Below are 18,100 nucleotides of genomic sequence, written 5' to 3'. Positions count from 1 at the left end.
CTGTTCAAAGGAAACTTTTGGCAAAAAGAGACTGTAGGGACAGAAAGGTTGGAGAAACGTTTCTCCAGAATAATGAGAGATCATTTGTAAGATGCAGGAGTTTCTGTGCATCTCTGTCTGAAAGAAGACAGAGGAACAAAGGATTTTTGTCCTTTATTCCCATTGTCTTGTTTCACAGAGATTCTTGATTAAACTTTTGTCATTTTTTCCTTTCCTTTTTTTTTCCTTGTATTTTTCTTTTTTTTTTTTTTTTTCTTTTTTTTAATCTGAAAAAGTAATCAGGACTAGTAGAAAATGACCCACCCAGCAGTGGTGGAAAGCTGTGCATGTGGTGCTCTACAGCTGAACTCGCCCCCGTGCCAGTTAAATATCTGGTACAGTGCCCTGGTGCTCCCACGCTGCTGTCTTTCCTTGCCTTTGGGCCCTTCTGCTTCATTTCCCTGCCTTTCAATCAGGAGATGGTTGATGGAATAGAGCAAGCACCTTGTGCTGCTCCAAACCCTTGCTCTGTCCCAAGCCTCTCGTTTGTTGCCAGCTGTGGATGAATCGTCTTTTAATTTTGAGTGTCTCCAGGCACATCTCATTAGATTGGGGAAAGAAGAGATTCTTTTTTTAAACAGATGTTGCATGGCTGGGCAATGGGGCATTTTTAATTTGCTTCCTACATTTATGACATTTGATGCTTTGACTGACTGCTGGCAGAGCTCGTGTGAGGACCAACCTCAGAGGGCAGGAGGATGAGCACTCTGAGTGCACACGTGAGAGAGGGATGGGCACTGGTGCGTGTGGATGACTCAGAGATTGTTTGTGGAGGTGAATGCAAGACAAATGAAACAGACCATCAAGTCTGCCCGCATGGCTGTGGGATGTGCCCTCAGAGGAACCTACAAACCCCATCATAGGCTCCAGTGAGATGCACAAGGCTAAAGAGGGTGAATCAAAGGGAGCTGCTTTGCACTGGTTGGGAAAATAGAAAAGCTTCGCTTTTGTTGATGCCCATATTGTTATTCTTGCCTGAAGGTTTGGATTTTGAAAGCACATGAGAAATATGTTTTACATTTGTGTAACTTCCTGATTTATACAATGTGCTTCATGCATTGCTCTAGGCACACAAACAGTACAAACTATAGTTAACGTTAACCCAGAACAGGCAAATTCGATCCCCTTAGCTCACAGGGACATGTGTACACAGGCTGCACCATATGTGGGGACAGCAGCTGGTACAGAGCCCTGGGCTCAGCACGTTTACCCAGTTGGAAACCTCATGATAGTAGAGGAAAAGGTACTTTACAGCTGTATTTATAGGCAAATTTTTGTCTTTGCATTTCCATGTAGATATAATTGGAGAAGTGGGATAGGAAGCATTTCTGATATCTTACTGAATTTTTTTTCCAAAGTCCCTCTTCGCACCAAGATCTAAAGAAAAATGTTTTAGGTCAAGCAGCCTGCTACAAATAAGAGTGTATTTTAGGCAGGTTATTACAGATACCCTCATATTTCCAATGCAGTTCAGAAAGTGATTCACAAGAAGTTCCACCTGAATACGAGGAAGAACTTCACTGTGTGGGTGCACTGGAACAGGTTGCCCAGAAAGTTGCGGAGTCTCCCTCACTGGAGATATTCCAAGAACCGTCTTGACGCAATCCTGTGCAGTGTGCTCTAGGATGACCCTGTTTCAGCAGGGAGGATGGATCAGATCACCCACTGTGGTCCCTTCCAACCTTACCCATCCTGTGATTCTTTGAAAGATTTGCTTTCTTTAATATTTGGCGATCCTGAGTTCTCCAGACTCAGTAGCTGGGTCATTTCTCCTCTGGAGGTGGTACTCAAAAAAGCTGGAAGGTTTCTGAGAGCACTGTGGGTCAGAGGTTTGTTGCCTGAATCCAGGGTAATGACTGGGTATCATTAGAGGATTTAGATAATTTTTGCTTTGTTCAGAAAACTTGCAGCAGATGTGTTTCAGGATGAGTGCTCTATGTGGGATGAAATCTGGAGCTTCCTAACACCAGCTACAGCAATTAATAGTAATGGTATTCATTACATATTCATTACATAACATGGTTTGTTCTGAGAAACAGACTGCTTGAGATGGAGGATGAAAATAGCAGCTGTTAATTTCAGAGGGCTGAGCCTCTGAAGACTGCACCCAGGAGGAACCAGAATCCACTTAATTCCCTCTGTGCTGTGGCTGAGGGCGTCTACCAAGGGGAATAGTCCTCTCCAGGGTTTTCCATTGCTGGTGCATTTCCCATGCCACCAGGGAACATTTTGGCTGTGCCCAACTATTCCTGTGTGGCTGGTCCGGGAGGGCTCCTGCTTTCATAACACCTCTGGTACTGCCTGGCCTTTTCTTCCCCCCTGCTCACTCAGTGTCCACTAGGATCTGCCACTCTTTGTGCTGTTCCACACAACCTGAGGCAGCAATGTGGGATTTGGGAAAGGCTTGGAGGCATCAGGCTGTAGACCTCAGCTGTGCCCGTGGTTGCTGCTACTGTGTTCCCTGACTGGGTAGCTCTGGGTGTAGCCAGCTGGTGTGGCTGCTTGCTCAGTGGATAATTAATTGGTACAAATGGTTGGAGTAGGTGGGGAGGGTGTGCATGCTCTGAGTATCTGCCGGGCCTGGCATGATGGAGCAGCGAGTGTGTTCCAGAGGTGGCTCAGGAGCTGCTGATGAAGCAGGGCTGAGTAAGGGAAACACTGCGTGACAGATGCCAGGCTGGTCTTCCAGAAGACCTTCTCTGTTTCCCCTTGGCTCAGTCAGTGCAGAAGGCTCTGGGAATAGAGGCTGACTGCCTTTCTCCCCTTGTGTTCCTAGATGGTGATGGTCGGAGACTGAAAGGAGCCATCCAGAGGAGCACAGAAACTGGCCTGGCTGTGGAAATGCCCAGCAGGACCGTCCGTCAAGCCAGCCACGAGTCCATCGAGGACAGCATGAACAGCTATGGATCAGAGGGAAAGTAAGTCATCAAAAGGGAGCTGGCTAATCTCTCATGGGATGTGCTGTCCCTGTATGTATTAAGTTTCTTCCAGCACGACGGACATTGTGTTTTTCTGACTTGCTTGTGCTGCAGGTGTACTGCCCACCCAATTAGAGCAGATCTCTCTGTCTGCATAGCTGGCACATACTCGACTGTTTATATACTTTTTTTAGTGTCCTCATTACTCTGAGCTGAAGCAGATACCCATTACTTTTAACCGCTTTGCCTTTGGATGAGTAATTCAGGGTCAATAGCAGAAGCTCATTACTGCTCGTAAATTATAAGCCAGTAGTTTCTAATGTTGCACAATAGTCCCATTTCCCCTCTTCAAAAATAACCCTTTGGTTTGGGGCAGGCAGAAGTTTCAAGGTGCTGAAAAGGGTGAAAGTAATAAAATACATGATAGCATAGCAAAATTCTGATATCAAAATACATATTTTGGAGCCTGTGTGTACTTTGGTGAAAAACTTTATTTTGTTTCATCTGAGTTACAGTGTCCTAAAAGAATGTGTTTCAGAAAAGATTTTTGACCCCAAGAGAAGTTACAACACGCTTGCATTTACACTTCATAGCAGAATGCAAAGCAGGGGATTTTTAGGCCAGAACTTTGGGACCTGACTTGTCTTCAATTCTGGCTTTTGTATTTCCATTACTTAAAGCCATATATGGAAATTTAATAATTTTACTAAGATGACTGTTCATGGCAATCTTTGGAAGCAAAAAACCCACAGTATTTAAAAAGGAAGCAGTTCGTACCATTCGATTTTGTGCTTTCTAGGTGTGAGTCCAAAATGTTTCTATACCTAAAAAGTGTCTGTTTAAGCCAAGGACCACTCTTGGCATCATTCTGTATGCTCTCTCTCTAGTCCTGTGTGATATTCTGAGTACACTGTACAGCTAAAATGCTGAGATAGTCCAAAGGCACTCTCAATTAATGTGATTCTGGTGTTAAATAAGTAACAGGCTGTAAATGAAGAGAGACTTTCTTTAGCTTTAGAAGTAGGCTAATCCTGGAAAGGCATCATAGATCTGTGCTGAAGGTTCAAAATAGTAATGAGGCACAGACTGCGATAGCAATCTTGTCACTCAAAAGCTGTGATGTACCTTATCTCTTCTGTGAGCTGCTGTCTCCAGGGAAATATTCCTGCTACACCAGCACAGTCCTGTGGCTTGGAGTTCTGCCTCCGCTACTAGATGCAGAGGATTAGTGATTAAGTTCAGTCCCTGGGCAATGAGGAGCAAGAATCTGCTTTCATGCAGAACAAAATTCTTTCCTTTTTATATTTACATAGCTTACCCTCCTGGGAAGGTGTGTAATTCCCTGAATGGTCTGTGTCCTCTCACTGCATACAGCAGCTGCTTTGTTGGGCTTTCATGGAGGGGGAGTATTTCTGCCAACAAAATGCTTCACCCCTACAAGTGCTGTCTCACCTTAAAGGCAGGTGATGTGTAGCTCTCAGCTCGACAGAAAAAGGGAAAAGCCTGTCTTGCAATCCAAGTGTCTGTATTAGAACAAGCCTAATGTTTGGTATTCCAACCTTGAGCGCTGCCAGATCATCCTTGCCAGCACCTCGGTCAGGGATGGGGTAGTTTCTTCTCTGAAAAGTGTGATTAAGTGATTCTTGGATGCTTTGTTCCTAGGTGGGGTAATTAATCTCTTCTGGGAACCCGGTGGGAATTGCAGCTATCTGTCTGAGCCACAAGTGATAAGCAAACAGGGCTGAGAGTACAAAGAGCTAAGAGGACTCAATTCTCTTGAAACATGGTGGGAGGGGAGTTTCTCTGCTTTCTTTTCCTGCAGCAAAGAATGGAATTGTTTGGGGAATAGCTTTGAGGAACAGAAATGTGTTCTCCTAAATCAGATTTCTTTTGACCTCTCTTGTTTGCTGTAGCTGTCTTCCCAGGGAGGCAGAATGAAGATTCATATGTCTCTGTTAGATGTGGCAAGTTGATTTTCTTTCTAATAAAAGCTGGGTTTGTGACTGGTGCAGACTGGTGCAGGTCAGAGTTTTCACCAGTGACTGTCAAACCCCTGGTTTTCGGCAAGGCAATGCTGTTCTAGTTCTTTCTACCCGTGTATCCCTTTGGTGTGTTCACACCTGGAAGAAAAATGTTTCAAAACCTTCAGCTTCCATGTGGTTTTTATAATCTTTATCAATTTAAGGACTAAAAGGACCCTTCCAAAGGTGGCACGCTGAAGTGATTGAAAATTTGGTGAAACTTTGCTGCAGCAAATGCCTGCCCTCAGCCATACAAACTGCTTTTAGAAGGTATTGCTCACTGACTGCTTTTTGTTTGTTGCAGGGAGCTGGTGGCAGCTGCCACAGCTGCTCTGTGCTAGTGCAAGTTATCAGTCAGAGAATATTCTGAAGTGCATGGTTTTGAGCAATGCTGTTTTCATGTGAACACCAGAGTGCATAAAATCCAGATTTTTTTTTTTTCATGGACAGGCTTATTATGCAGGGACATACCTCTGAGATACGCTAGGCCTTCTTTTGAATACTCCCTTTATCTGAAGATGAAATATACTGGAGACTAGCTGGGCTAAATGATGCATCTCCTGGAATTAAAGCTCATACAGCATGCCAGGAAACGCTGACCTTGTCAACACACTGCTTCATGTAAATTTTTGCCAGACAAAAAGTCCTCCAACCTTCTTACCCAGATTTTCTATTGCACAGTGGTCATGCACTAGTATAGACAATTAATATAATAAAACTCAATGTGGGACTTTATAGAAGGAGAAGTAGATATTTACTCTGAACAAAACTGTTTTCAGTCATTCTCATGTCCAGGTTTCATTCCCTGATGCTCTCGCCATCCCAGGCAGGCACCAAGCCTCATGAATCCAGGTGTTGGAGCCAGGCTGGGTTGCGTGCTGCAGGAAGGACATGGGACATGTTCTGTCAAGCCCTCACTGGCTCTACTGAGTTGTTCTTCACAACAGACTGGCTCTTAGACTGTTTTTCTTACACCAGGACTTACCTGCTATTTTTGAATGATCTTTTACCTCAGGGTCTTGCTTTTTTTCCATCTCTGTAGATCTCAAGCAGCACTGCCACCTTTTTGTTCCCTTTCTTGGGGGGATCTTCATGGCTACAGTCTGCCCTCAAACAGGGTTTGGAAGTGATGTGCTCTCTAACCTTGTTGTCTGTTCTTCCCCTGTCGTTGGAGAACAGATCTGCTGCAGCCAGGTTGGTTGTGCTTTCACATACACAGATGTTTCCATTCATAATTCATCCACAGCAATCTTAGCACTGGTTACGAATCTCTACAGCAGTGAATATTTTCTTCTATGTCTATACTTAAAGATCTGCTTGAGAAAACAGTTGCCCACTGTAGTAAGTGCCTATGGGGTAGTCTCAGGACACCAGGATTGCTGCAAGGATACAATTCCGAATATAGGAATAATTCACAAACAGCCCTGTGAGATTCAGCAGAGTCTCAGCTCCATGCTGGCTCTTGCATGATCTACATCTTGTTTTGGCTGGGTTTTGCTGCAGCTGCACGAGACCATGTACAGCATTCAAAAAGCAGTAGATTCTGGACTTGCATGTAACTTGTTCCTGCCAAACACTTTTCTTCCTGAAAATGGAGCAGAAAGATAAAAATGGCCCTGGAACAAAAGCCTGCTAGCTGCTGTAGAGCCTAGTGAGTGGTACTCATAGTGTTTTTGTTCTTGCTGGCTACTGCTGAGATGATTAAGTTCTGGAGAGATCAGGTGATTTTTACCTTAGAAAAACACAGCAGGTGGTGACTAACAAAGACTTGAAGGATTGTTCTCTTATTATCTGAGATGGGTGTGCAGGTCCAGCAAGGAAGCATCTTGTTGTTAGCCATCTCACCTCTCTTCTCCATGGTGAGGGCAGTGCAGCCTGAGCTCTGCCCTGTTGTGCCCCAGGCAGGAGGCAGGACACAACCCGGCACAGGTGCCACCAGCATGGGCATCTCACATCTCTTGGCTTCATTATGTCCCTGGTCCCAGTTCTCCTGCTGGGCTGATGTGAGCCAACACTGGGACTTAGGCTGGGCCAGCTGCCTGCCCTTCTCTGCTTCACTGTGGAACAATAATTAACAGGAAGCAGGAGAAAATACTGGCCTGGGTTGTGACCACCTGGCCACGGGAAAATTCACTTCCTTTCACCAGAAATTATCCATCAACATTCAAGAATGACCAAAAGACTTGATTCTTGAATGCCTCATTCAGGAGATTCACATTGCAGCTATTCCCTGAATGTTTCTTTTTTGACGTCCAAAACCAGGAGGCTTGTAGATGCTTTTATAACAGATTATCTTCAGTCCTCTTTTTGTCTGAGTCCTTTAAAAAAATGTGATGAAACGTGTTGTTAATATGAGTTCAGGCTGTAAGAAATTGGTGTCTTTTGAGATGGAAACCAGGAAAGGCTGGATAATAATGGAGATTATTTCTGTAATGTATCAAGAAATTCCTTAGCCTCTTCAGCAACAGCACATCCTTTTGTGATGGCAAAGCTTGACCAGCACAGCTTGGAAAGGATGTGACCTTGAGAGCTGTAGTTGCAGCAGGAAATACAGTGAATCCCACCTTCAGCAACCTCTTGGGAGCAGACAAAATTGCTCACTGAAGACAGGTAGCTATCTTTTATTCAGTGCATCTGAGATGACTAGTGATTGCTAAAAATGGAGCTAGCCTGGCAAGGTGGGGAAGGGAGTGGGGGAGGTCTTTGTACAGAATTCACTGCGTAGTTTTTATAGCACTGTTTCAGTGGCAGAATTCATACAGCAGAAGGAATGGGATACGCGAGCGGAGTACAATGTGTTACAGCACATAAGACAGCACGTCACAGTGCTAAAAATGCTACAGAAAGTGGAGTGGCCCAGAGAGAAACAGAGCTTGTTGAGAGGCAGAGTTGGAGATCTTGCTTGGCAGAGGAGGGGTGTGCAGTTGGTGGGGTTAGGGTAGGTTTGGGTCCTGCAGGGATAGATTTGCATGGAAAACCTTCCCAGCCAAAGTGAAGGCTCCTGCAGCATTCACATCGACTTTGACAGGTTAAGGGGCTGTGTGCCCAGTCCCTGCACAGTGCAGTTGGATGCATATTCTTTGTGCACACCATAAATATTTGAAAGATGGAGTAATGGACGTTGGCAAGTTCTGCCTTCCTCCTTAGCTGATAGATATCTGCTTGGCTTCTGCCTGTGAGATGCGATTTAAAAGACGTTAACATGCAATATGGATGAGTGTGATTGTTACACAGAACATTACTGCTCCCTGAAATTGGAGTTCTGATAGAGCTTTTTTAATGCTCAAATAAAATAACTGTCAAATATGTTATCAGTCTCAGAGGAGACTTTCCCCTCCCCATTTCTTTTGGCTGATGGAATGTGTTGCTGTCCCTGTTTTTTGAAGATAGAGCTGCAGAGTTTAGCTTCCAGTTTAGCTCAGCTGTGCGAGTCAAACCACTGAGATGCATGGCTGTGTTTAGGCAACTTACTTATTAATTACAAGTTTATTCCATGAGAGGACCAAAAAAAAATTAAAAAAGTCTTTTTTATTTACAAGAACAGAACAATAGTCTCTGAACCCTGGGCCCAGACATATCCCATGATTACCAGATACAGTGGAGCAGCTCTTCAAGAATGTATCACCTCTGGAGACTTGATATGATAGCAAATAGGTATTTGTGTGGATAGTGTAAATGAATCTGTGAAAAGAACATGACAAAATGTTACCTTCTGAAAATAGTTGTTGTCTGGGTGTGCTGGGGGTGGCTGTGTTGAAGCTGTCTGGCCTCACCACCTCGCTGAACCTGCAGCAGTGGAGCAGCAGAGCTCCGTGGGAGTCAAGGTGTGCAACTTGTGAAACAGAGAGACAGGAATGGAGATGTGGTCCAAGGGGAAGAACACACAATTCTCTTCTCCTGAGAGAGCTCCTGGACAAGAGGGAGTTACACCCAGCCTGTGAAGGGGGGTGATGACTGCCTCACTCTCCATTTCTTCTGCACAGGCACAGCAGCGTGTGGCCATTACACACTAGTACAATCAAGGATGTACTCAAAGTCTTATAAGATTTATGGAAAAGTATGGTATCAAGAGGAAAAGAAAGGGAATATGTGGTCTGTTTTTCAAACTGATAATTCACAAATGATGCTCAGGACTGATGTGTAAAGAGGAAGGACTGGAAAAAGACTGGGAAGGAAAAAGTAAAACAATGCACAGGAATAAACTTTCAGGGAAGGAATTTAATAACAGGTTAGAAAAGCAGCTGTCATGGAAGGAGTAAATAAGGCTGCTCTGGCCTTGGGACCTGGGTGTGGACTGGCTGACCTGTGGAGATGCATTCTGACCATATTTCCTGCCAGTATTACAAGATTTTGACAAGCTGATTCTGCAAACGCTCACAACAGCATAATGGGATACCTGGCATACAGAGTCCCTGAAGCAATTTAAAAATAGATTTGGAAAAGAGGTCAGACAAACTCCGCACGGACAGGAAGAGAAATTAATGATACATTTTCCCTAAACGTGTCTGCCTTTGCACACTCTGCATGCTAATCTGTAGCCACCAGCGGGCGGGAGTGCGGCGGGGACTGAGCAGAGCCACATATGCTGTGTGAGAGGGATCAGCACAGCTGCTCTGCATTTTCTGCATAGCATTTTGCATTGAAATCAGTGTTGTCCATCTAGGCATTCAAATCCTGATCAGTTTACAACAAACTCTGAAAAGCTGATTCTCCATCCAGTCATATATAAGGAGCAGCTGCTGTGCCATGAGGGAGGTGACTGCGTGGTTTGCACACAGAGGGGAAGGACACGGATCTTTGCAAGGAACAGGTCAGGAAATGCTGCTACCCTGAAAGAGCAGAGAAGCAACCAGCTGGCAAGGAGCCTTTAAGCCACTCTTAAATTACTCTACAGAGGACAGATTTCATACACCCTGACCTACAGCATGCAGCACAAGAACACAGTCTTCAGAGGTTGCACAGATTTCCTAAATAATCAGGATTAGGAATGTTGTGTTTCAAAAAGGTCTGGGCAGTTTCAGCCCCAGTTTGAGCACACAGCTTCTATGATCCATAGAATGTAGAATATGCTGAGTTAGAAAGGACCCACAAGGATATTCAAGTCCAACTCTTGTCCCTGCACAGGACACCCCAGGAATCCCACCCTGTGCCCAAGAGCAGTGTCCAAACGCTTCTGGAACTCAGACAGGCTCGGTGCTGTGACCACTGTCCTGGGGAGCCTGTTCCAGTGCCCGACCACCTTCTGGGCAAAAATCCTTTTTCTAACATCCAGCCAAACCACTGACTCAGCTTTATACCATTTCCTCAGGACCTGTCACTGGTCATGACAGGGAAGAGATCAGTACCTGCCCCTCTGCTTCCTCTCATGAGAATGCTGAAGACCACAATGAAGTCTCCTCTTAGTCTCCTCCAGGATAAACAAACGAAGCTGCCTCCAGTGTTTGCCATAAGGCTTCCCCATCCTCACAGCCTCCTTTCAACTCTCTCTAATAGCTCAATGTCATTTTTATATTGTGGTGCCAAAACTGCCCCCAGGACTTGAGATGAGGCTGCACCAGAGCAGGGCAGGACAATCCCCTCCCAGCTGCCAGGACACTGCTGACTCACATTCAACTTGCCATCAACCAGGACCCCCAGGTCCCTTTCCTCAGTGCTGCTCTTCAGCCTCTTGTTCCCCAGGCTGTCCGCACAACCAGTTTTATTCTGCATATGAACAAAAAGACAGGAATGGTTTATGGGCTCGGATTGGAGGGTTGTTCTCACCAGCGGGGTGCTGGTTGGTACCTGCTCTGCATGGAGACAGCGTGCGGGAGCTGCTGCCAGGCTGCTGCGGGCTCTTGTCTCCCTCTCGCGGCTGTCCCTGCTGTCCCAGCTCGGGGTGTCCCCGCTGCCGAGCCCGCAGCCTGCCTGGGACACGGCTGTGCCTGCTGTCTCTGGTGGCAGGGACGCTTCGGGCACAGCCATGGCTGTGTGATGCATTAGGCTGGGATGGCGTTTGCAGCCTGTGCTGAGCCTTGGCTGGAGCTGGTGCCTGTGCAGATAGTGTTAACATTCACGCAGGTTTCTGCTGCACTGGTGGGCTCAGAGATCCCGGCCTCAACAGTATCCAGTGTAATCTTTCTGCTGTCCCTGCTCAGCTATCATGGTCTGAGCATCCTCCAGCAAAATGTCCTTCATTTGTCCTTGACACGCTGGAGGCATCGCTGACTTCCCTGTGCTCTCCCTCTGCCTTCCGGTCAAAAACAGCATTGCATTCAACTTACAACCAATTCCACAGCAAATCCATAATCTTTAACTCTGTTAAAATCATTCCAATTTGGCTGTGGCAAAGAGAGCCCGTAAACCATGATTAGTGAAAGCAAAGGGCCAGAGAAGAGATAATTAATTTCGCTTTGCTGTTCAAAGGCTGCGCTGCCCTCGCTCAGTGGAGGATTTGTGCCCTTTAGACAAAAGGCTGACAAGTGTCACCTGTTAATCTTCTCTATGTGCAGCCCTTTGCAGCATGAGATGGTCCCATCACAGGGCCCTGCTGGCTCTGACAGCTGCTATTTGCCAGTCAGCTGCAAAGCTCTCCCTCTTTATTCCTCTGGCTATTTTTAGCATTTCTCTTTAGATGCAGTAAAAAAAAAAAGACATCTCCTATCGGTGATAACCAGGTTGTAGTGATTGTTCCCCTTCAGGGGACAATGTTGGGCAAAGGCAAGGGAAGGGCTTTCCAGGATCACTCCAGTGTGTGTGAAACATCTGCTGGCTGTCACACAAGGTGGAGACACCACTGTCACCTGCAGCAAATCCCTTCAGAAGCCTGTCTCCAGCACATCCAGTGTGTGCTGGTTCAGCTGGAGAGCTGGCTGCTGGATCAAGGGCAGGTCAGAACAGCTCAGTATATGTAAAGGGCAGCCAGGAAAGGTCTGCTGAGCCTGCAGCATGCTCCACAGTGGCAGGGAAGGGCTCTTGGGAGTATCAGGGCTGCATTTAGAGTTGAAAGAAGTCACAGTGTTCCCTGGAGCTCTTTTCTTCCCTGTTTTAGCTGCAGGAGAAACAAGTGAGTGAATGGGGGAGAGCCTGTCCCACCAATCTCACTGTACATGTCCCCCTCAGTTCACCATCCCAGCTTCTCTCTGAGCATTTGACAGACAGCTCACTAAGCTGGATCTGAGCATCCGAAATGTAGTCTATTCTGCTGAATGGTTCCTGCTGTTTTTAATTCACATTCATACTAAATTTCTGCTGGTTTATTTTTCTCTTCCCTCTCCCTTCAAGGGAGAAGCAGTGGCTTTCTTGGAGATAGCTTATGATTTTTCCAGACAGAAATTGTTTCCATTCCAGGATTATTGGCAGTACTCAAATATATGTCCAGGAATTGGTCAAAGCCAAGATTTAGAGCTGCTGCTTCTAGTGTCTAATAAACCAGCACTGCAAAAGGTCAGCCTCTGTGCAATGTAGCAGCCAGTTCTACCAGTTAATGGCATAATCTATTACAGGAGTAATTCCCTATGTCTTCCCTTCCCAGTCAAATATAACAGCAGTGGGGAACATTAACTGTCTAATCTAATACTGAGTTTCTTATAGTGCTAGTAAACCCATTAACTAGGGCTGTTATCCAGACTGATGGAGTCTTGACCTTGGCCTGTGTTTCTAAGTGAGCTTTGCCATTCCCCTTGGGATCAGCAGCTTGATTCAAGCAGCAGCTCTGCTTCCCTCCTTGCAAGGGTCTGTGCTGGTGGCCCAGCCTGGGTGTCCCTGCAGCATCCAGCCCTCTTGCTGTAGTTTGCACTGCAGAGCATTCATAGTTTCAAGGTTATCCAGAGCTCTCTGACTTCTGAATTTATGGAGGATAACAGCAGCCTTTGCTTTGCTGTAAACATTTCCAGTTGCCAGTGGTTCACCTTTAGCCCAACAGCTCTTGTTCTTGTGCTTTTTAACACTGTCCTTCATACTCTCCTGCTTTTTTCCTCTATATCATTGATGCAGGCTGCAGCATCAGCTGCTCTGTTACCAGGTGCTTTTATTTTCTCCAGAGCTGTCCCAGCTGCTGGCCAGAGCCATTGCTAGCAGCACTCATGGACAGCATCACAGAACAGCTTGGAAGGGACCTTAAATATCAGCTGGTTCCAGCCCCACTGCTATGGGCAGGGACACCTCCTGCTAGACCAGAGGAGGGGTGGGCTGGTGTGAGAGCACAGCTGCCTTCTCTCCACACAGGCACAGTGCAGAGGAACACTTGGCATCAGCCTTTGATGTGATTCTCTCCCTGGCAGGTAAGAGGAAGTGGTTTAGTGAGTGTTCAGGGTCCAGAGGGGTTTCTCTCCTTTGCTGTCCTGCAGCATGGAGGGTTTCTGTGGGTGGTCTTCTCCCACCTTTGTGACTCCTCTGCAGTAACATGGCTGGACTCCCCCTAGAGAGGAATTGCTCCAAGACTGGTTCTGGGTGTGCTGTGAACTCTCATAGCCCTCAGCTTGACTCAGTCCTGGACTTCCCTCCTCTGTCCCAGTCCTCAGCATCTTGCTAATTATCCCAAGCATCTGTTCTGAGCACAGCAGTGAACATTTCCCTGAACGGCTGTGAGCTGTCTTGCCAGATTGTTATTTACGTGCTCGTTCAGGTCACACACTCCCCAGGGCAGGAGCGAGACCCGAGTTTGGCCCATTTGTCTTGCATGAGTTGAAGAGAATAAAGAAAACATTTACCTTCTGGCTGATGGTCCATTCATCTCCTGCTGAATCTCATGTCTTTGTCTGTCAGGTCTCCTTTTTCCTGCACTATTTTGAGTTCTCTAGGCACTAGTTTTCATCCTTTTTTGACTCTGTGTGCAGCCCAAAATGCCTGAGCCAGCAGGGTCACGGAGTCTCGCTGGTCCTCATGTGCACCAGGACTCCCTTTTTCTCTCCTTGTATGGGAAAATCACAAGCCTGATAAAGCCTGTCTGGCTCTGGGCTCCCTCTTCTTCTGCTTCCCTCATCCCATGTCCCTGCAGATTTGCCAGCCCTGGGGCTCTCTCTCTGTGCACAGTTTATCATGGGGAGCCAGGCCACAAATCCAGCCCCTCTGCCCTGGTCCCAGAGACTGCTGCCACAGCAGGACTGACAGATACCAGGTGGGTGGTGGGGCAGGAATTGTGTGCCCACAGGGAGCAGAGTGTGGCCCTGGACATTGGGCATGCACCTTGTGCTGCTAAGGTGTTGGTGACAGGAAACTGAGAAAAATGTTAAGCTTTCTCTGCTAAGTAAATGCTACTGTTTCTGTTGTATCTCAAAATATCACCTGGAGTGTTGGTGCAAACAGTGGATGCAGGGTGAAAAAACACTGAACCCAAGCACAGCCACTCCCAGGCTGGTCACCCAGGATGCCAAGACTCCCTCATCCCTTTTCACAAAGGTGACATTCATAAGGAGCTCAAGGGCAGGTTTTTCCATGCTGATGGCTCAGCAGCTCTCCCTGTGTAGCAGCAATAACCAGGTTTCTCAAAGAGCCAGGTCAGTGTAGAAGGGAGGTGCAGCATTCCATGGAAAAGTTGGGCCATTTAATGCAGGGAGCTAAGCCACCCCATGAACCTGTGCTAGTTCTTTTCAGTCCCCATGTGTGGTGAGATGCTGAGGTGTGTGTGCTGGCATCCTCCTTCCCTGTCAGAATAAATAAATACTCCCATGGGGCTGGGAGCAGGTCTGTAAATAGCTAATGAGAGCTGAAATCCCAACCTGAAATTAACACACTGCTGATTGAATGGGGTTGGAAAATAATTTCTTTTCTTCTGAATGTCTTTTAAATGTAACTGGCTTGCAGGGGGCATCACCAAGTCTTTGTGGCTGACTCAGCTGTGTGAGAGCCTGCGGTCCCCAGCCCACCCCGCAGGCAGGGCTCCTCTCTGCCATCACTTGTACCCAAAGTGCAGCCTCCTCACAGCATCCTTTGTGAGAAACAGATTTGGGGAACAGGGGGCTGTATCATTCTGTGGCTAATTGCCCCCCTCCAAGGACTTTTGGAGAAGTGGAGGAGGTTTGTAATTGCGCCTGACTTTGGCACGCAGCAGGCAGAGAGCAGCACCCGGCACGGCAGCGTGGGTATCCCGGCACAAAGCCCCTGACGTGTGTCTCAGCAGCTGTGTCATGGCTTGGCAGATGCCCGTGGGACAAATGTAGGTGTCAAATGTTGGCCTCAAGCCTCCTCCTTACCATTTGCAGCAAGTTCTTCTACAACCTCCAAAACAGCTGCGTAAATCAGGGTACAACTGGGTAAATCTTGATTTATGTCAGTGTACCACAGATTGTGATGCTTTTGTGTTGCTATGCACATGTCCTAGTGCAGTGACCAGCATCTGTAGCTTGCCATGGCCCAGCCTCACTGCCTGGTGATGAGATCTGGAGTCTCTGTCCTCCCAAGAGCTTTTGTTTTGCTGTGGTGACTGTGGCTGAGATGCTGCTGGTGTTTGAGGATGTTGTCCTGTTAGCCTTGCCACCCATATTCAGATCCTCTTTGTGACTGCAGTCATGGAAGCAGATATGAAAACCACGGAGGCTTCTGGTGTTGAGCAGTAGGAAATGGGACCCTCTGATCAAAAAGCAGATGCGTGTGTGTGTGATAAATAAATAAGGAATTGATGCTTGTCCTGCTCATCTCACTTTTAATTGCTGCTCTAAATGGATTATTTCCTCCCCAGAAATGAGGTCTGGGAAGTGATGGCTACCAAGAAACATCTTACAGTTCTAGGAATCTGTTACTTGAAGAGGTGACAGGCCAGATATGAGCTGCAATGACAGAGATTTTTCTTAGAGAAAATAAGTTATAGCTAAACAAATACTGACCAGCTGGTGACTGCACCCATTATTGGGCTTTCTGAATAAGGAAAGAGATTTTAAATGTATTCCATGTAACTAAACTGTGTGGAAATCATTGAATTTTGCTCAAAAAAAGTCTTCCGTAGATGTCATTCATTTTGAAGATATATTAAATCTGATTCTTTAGTTACTGAGTTGCTTTAAAATGCAGATTAACTACTTGCCAAAATAATTTTCTTTTGCAGCTTGAATTTCAGTGGAGTCCATCTGGCATCTGCTGGGCAGTTTAGTGACTTCCTGGGGAGCATGGGCCCTGCACAGTTTGTTGGCCGTCAGACCTTGGCCACCACCTCCATGGGTAAGGAACACAAGGGAATTGGGTGGCTTTAATTGAGTCTTGAACAGACAGCTCCATCAAGCCACTTTATAATGTGTCCAGCATCTGCTGATCTAACACTGTCCTGCTCCATTTCTCTGTTAAATCAAGTGAGCTTGGCTGAAAGGTTTTGCTGACTGCAGCAAATGTGGCATTAGGAGGAGGGCAGCAGCTTTGTGTTCTTTCTCCCTCAGCTCTGAAAAGCATAGACTAAGTAAAATGCAGCTAAAATCCCAAAAATACATCCTGTGGGGTTCTTCCTCTCTAAGGCCCACCACTCTCTAAGGCTCTGTAAGAATTTTGTTACAGTCCACCATAATTGCATTTTCCAAAGCAGCCTCCAGTCCTAGGTTCTTCCATTTGGGAGAGAAGAGAAGCTTGCTGCCACAAAGAGTAGGAGACTGAGCCACCAAAGCCGTTTTAGAGGGCTCCCAGTCAAGTTTGCTTTTGAAAATGTGGCCTGGAATCACTGTGGAGCTGCTCCAGAGTAATACAGGAGGAAATCAGGCCCATACAGTTTGTTATAGCTTGTGTAGGAGGGACACGAAGATTGTTTTTTAAACATTTTTTTAACTTAAGGATGCATTATTTTGAAAGTCTTCTATATATTTTGACATTTTGGTTTAGGGGATGTGGAAATTGGCTTGCAAGAGCGAAATGGGCAGCTTGAAGTGGATATCATTCAGGCTCGAGGACTGACACCAAAACCTGGTTCCAAAACACTGCCAGGTAGGATGCTTTGATCTACTAAAGTACTTCCCTGAGCCCCCACAATGTTTGTGAATAGGGAAAATTTGAATTTTTGCTTGGCAGGACTAAGCAGCCTGTGCGTGGTACTGAAAACAAGGCTGCCTGGGCAAATCTTTTCCCTGCTGTAACTGCCTTCTTTAGAAACACCTGAGACATGGCATTCTGTCTTTTCTAAAGTGAGCATGATGATTTTCTTCATATGTGACCATTTTTCTTATTTCCAGCTGCTTACATCAAAGCTTACCTGCTAGAGAATGGAGTGTGCATTGCAAAAAAGAAGACAAAAGTGGCTCGCAAGTCATTAGACCCTTTGTACAATCAGGTGTTAATGTTTGCTGAGAGTCCCCAGGGCAAAGTATTACAGGTAAGATGAGCAAGTCTCAGGTCTGGCCCTTTCTCTCTTTCACCTTTCATGGAAGATACTAAGTCCTGTCATGCTGGTTAATTAACATAGATGAGAAAAAGCCAATGTTTTCATTGAACCAAATGCACTCGATCTGAACTTAACAAAGGGAAAGGAATCCCTTTTTCTTTGTACTCAAGCTGATGATTATTTGACACCCTGCCAGGTACCATGAGTGCCTGCCAGGAAAGGATTGATTTTTAAATTTTTTAAGTTCTTTTTTTTCCCACCCAGTTAGGAGATGGTGGTACCTATAGGTGCTAAGTGATCTTGCAGCATGGGTTGCCTTCCATGTTTACACACATTCAGGGCACTCTGCTTTGCCATCACCCAATCACATATCCTACTCTTTTCTACCTCTTTCCTGCTACTGCCATCCATTTTCTGCCTTACTCATATTTTCAACTCTGTACCTATGTTTCTAGAGCAAAGAGTGATTTGCATTGTTAAACCATATAAAAATAATTGCTATCCAATAAAGCCTGGCTAAAACCTATTCGTAATACTAATGTAATTAATCCATGAGTTTCTATTCTTTACCTCCACTGGCATATGAATTTCCAGCTAACCTGCTGGACCCTTCTCTTTAATGACTTCTACCTCATTTACCTTGATTAGAAGCATTTTCTCCTGATGCAACAAAACTGTACATTTGACTGAAATAGAGTGGGACCTGGCTTGGTCTGCTCTTGCCTTGCATGGGTTTCCTTACCTGCTGCCTTACTGCCAGGAAAGGCACTTATTCCAAAAATAAATAGAGGAGCTTGGCTTTTTGCTGATGGCCATGTCACCGAATTCAGTTTGTACAGTGGCTTGCT

The 18,100-nt window shown here is 46.0% G+C and overlaps 1 protein-coding gene and 1 long non-coding RNA gene across 2 annotated transcripts in view; one reads left to right on the top strand and one right to left on the bottom strand.

Annotated features, from left to right (window-relative positions):
* The window catches only part of RIMS4 (regulating synaptic membrane exocytosis 4), a 55,017-nt gene that overhangs the window by 28,044 nt on the left and 8,873 nt on the right, over positions 1-18,100 (top strand). The window contains exons 2-5 of the mRNA XM_023939889.2: positions 2,816-2,957; positions 15,999-16,111; positions 16,757-16,858; positions 17,104-17,243. Of these exons, the coding sequence (XP_023795657.1) occupies positions 2,816-2,957; positions 15,999-16,111; positions 16,757-16,858; positions 17,104-17,243 (497 nt within the window). The remainder of the gene's footprint in view (positions 1-2,815; positions 2,958-15,998; positions 16,112-16,756; positions 16,859-17,103; positions 17,244-18,100) is intronic.
* Positions 5,710-13,792, bottom strand: LOC147650169 (uncharacterized). Its single transcript, XR_015276968.1, has 2 exons — positions 13,669-13,792; positions 5,710-12,008 (listed from the first exon to the last, which is right to left on the bottom strand). It is a non-coding gene; the product is annotated as an uncharacterized LOC147650169 (long non-coding RNA).

The sequence above is a fragment of the Cyanistes caeruleus genome, chromosome 16 (assembly GCF_971803275.1).
Source record: "Cyanistes caeruleus chromosome 16, bCyaCae1.hap1.1, whole genome shotgun sequence".
Taxonomy (NCBI): Eukaryota; Metazoa; Chordata; class Aves; order Passeriformes; family Paridae; genus Cyanistes; species Cyanistes caeruleus.
This window is presented reverse-complemented; position numbering and strand designations above follow the sequence as displayed.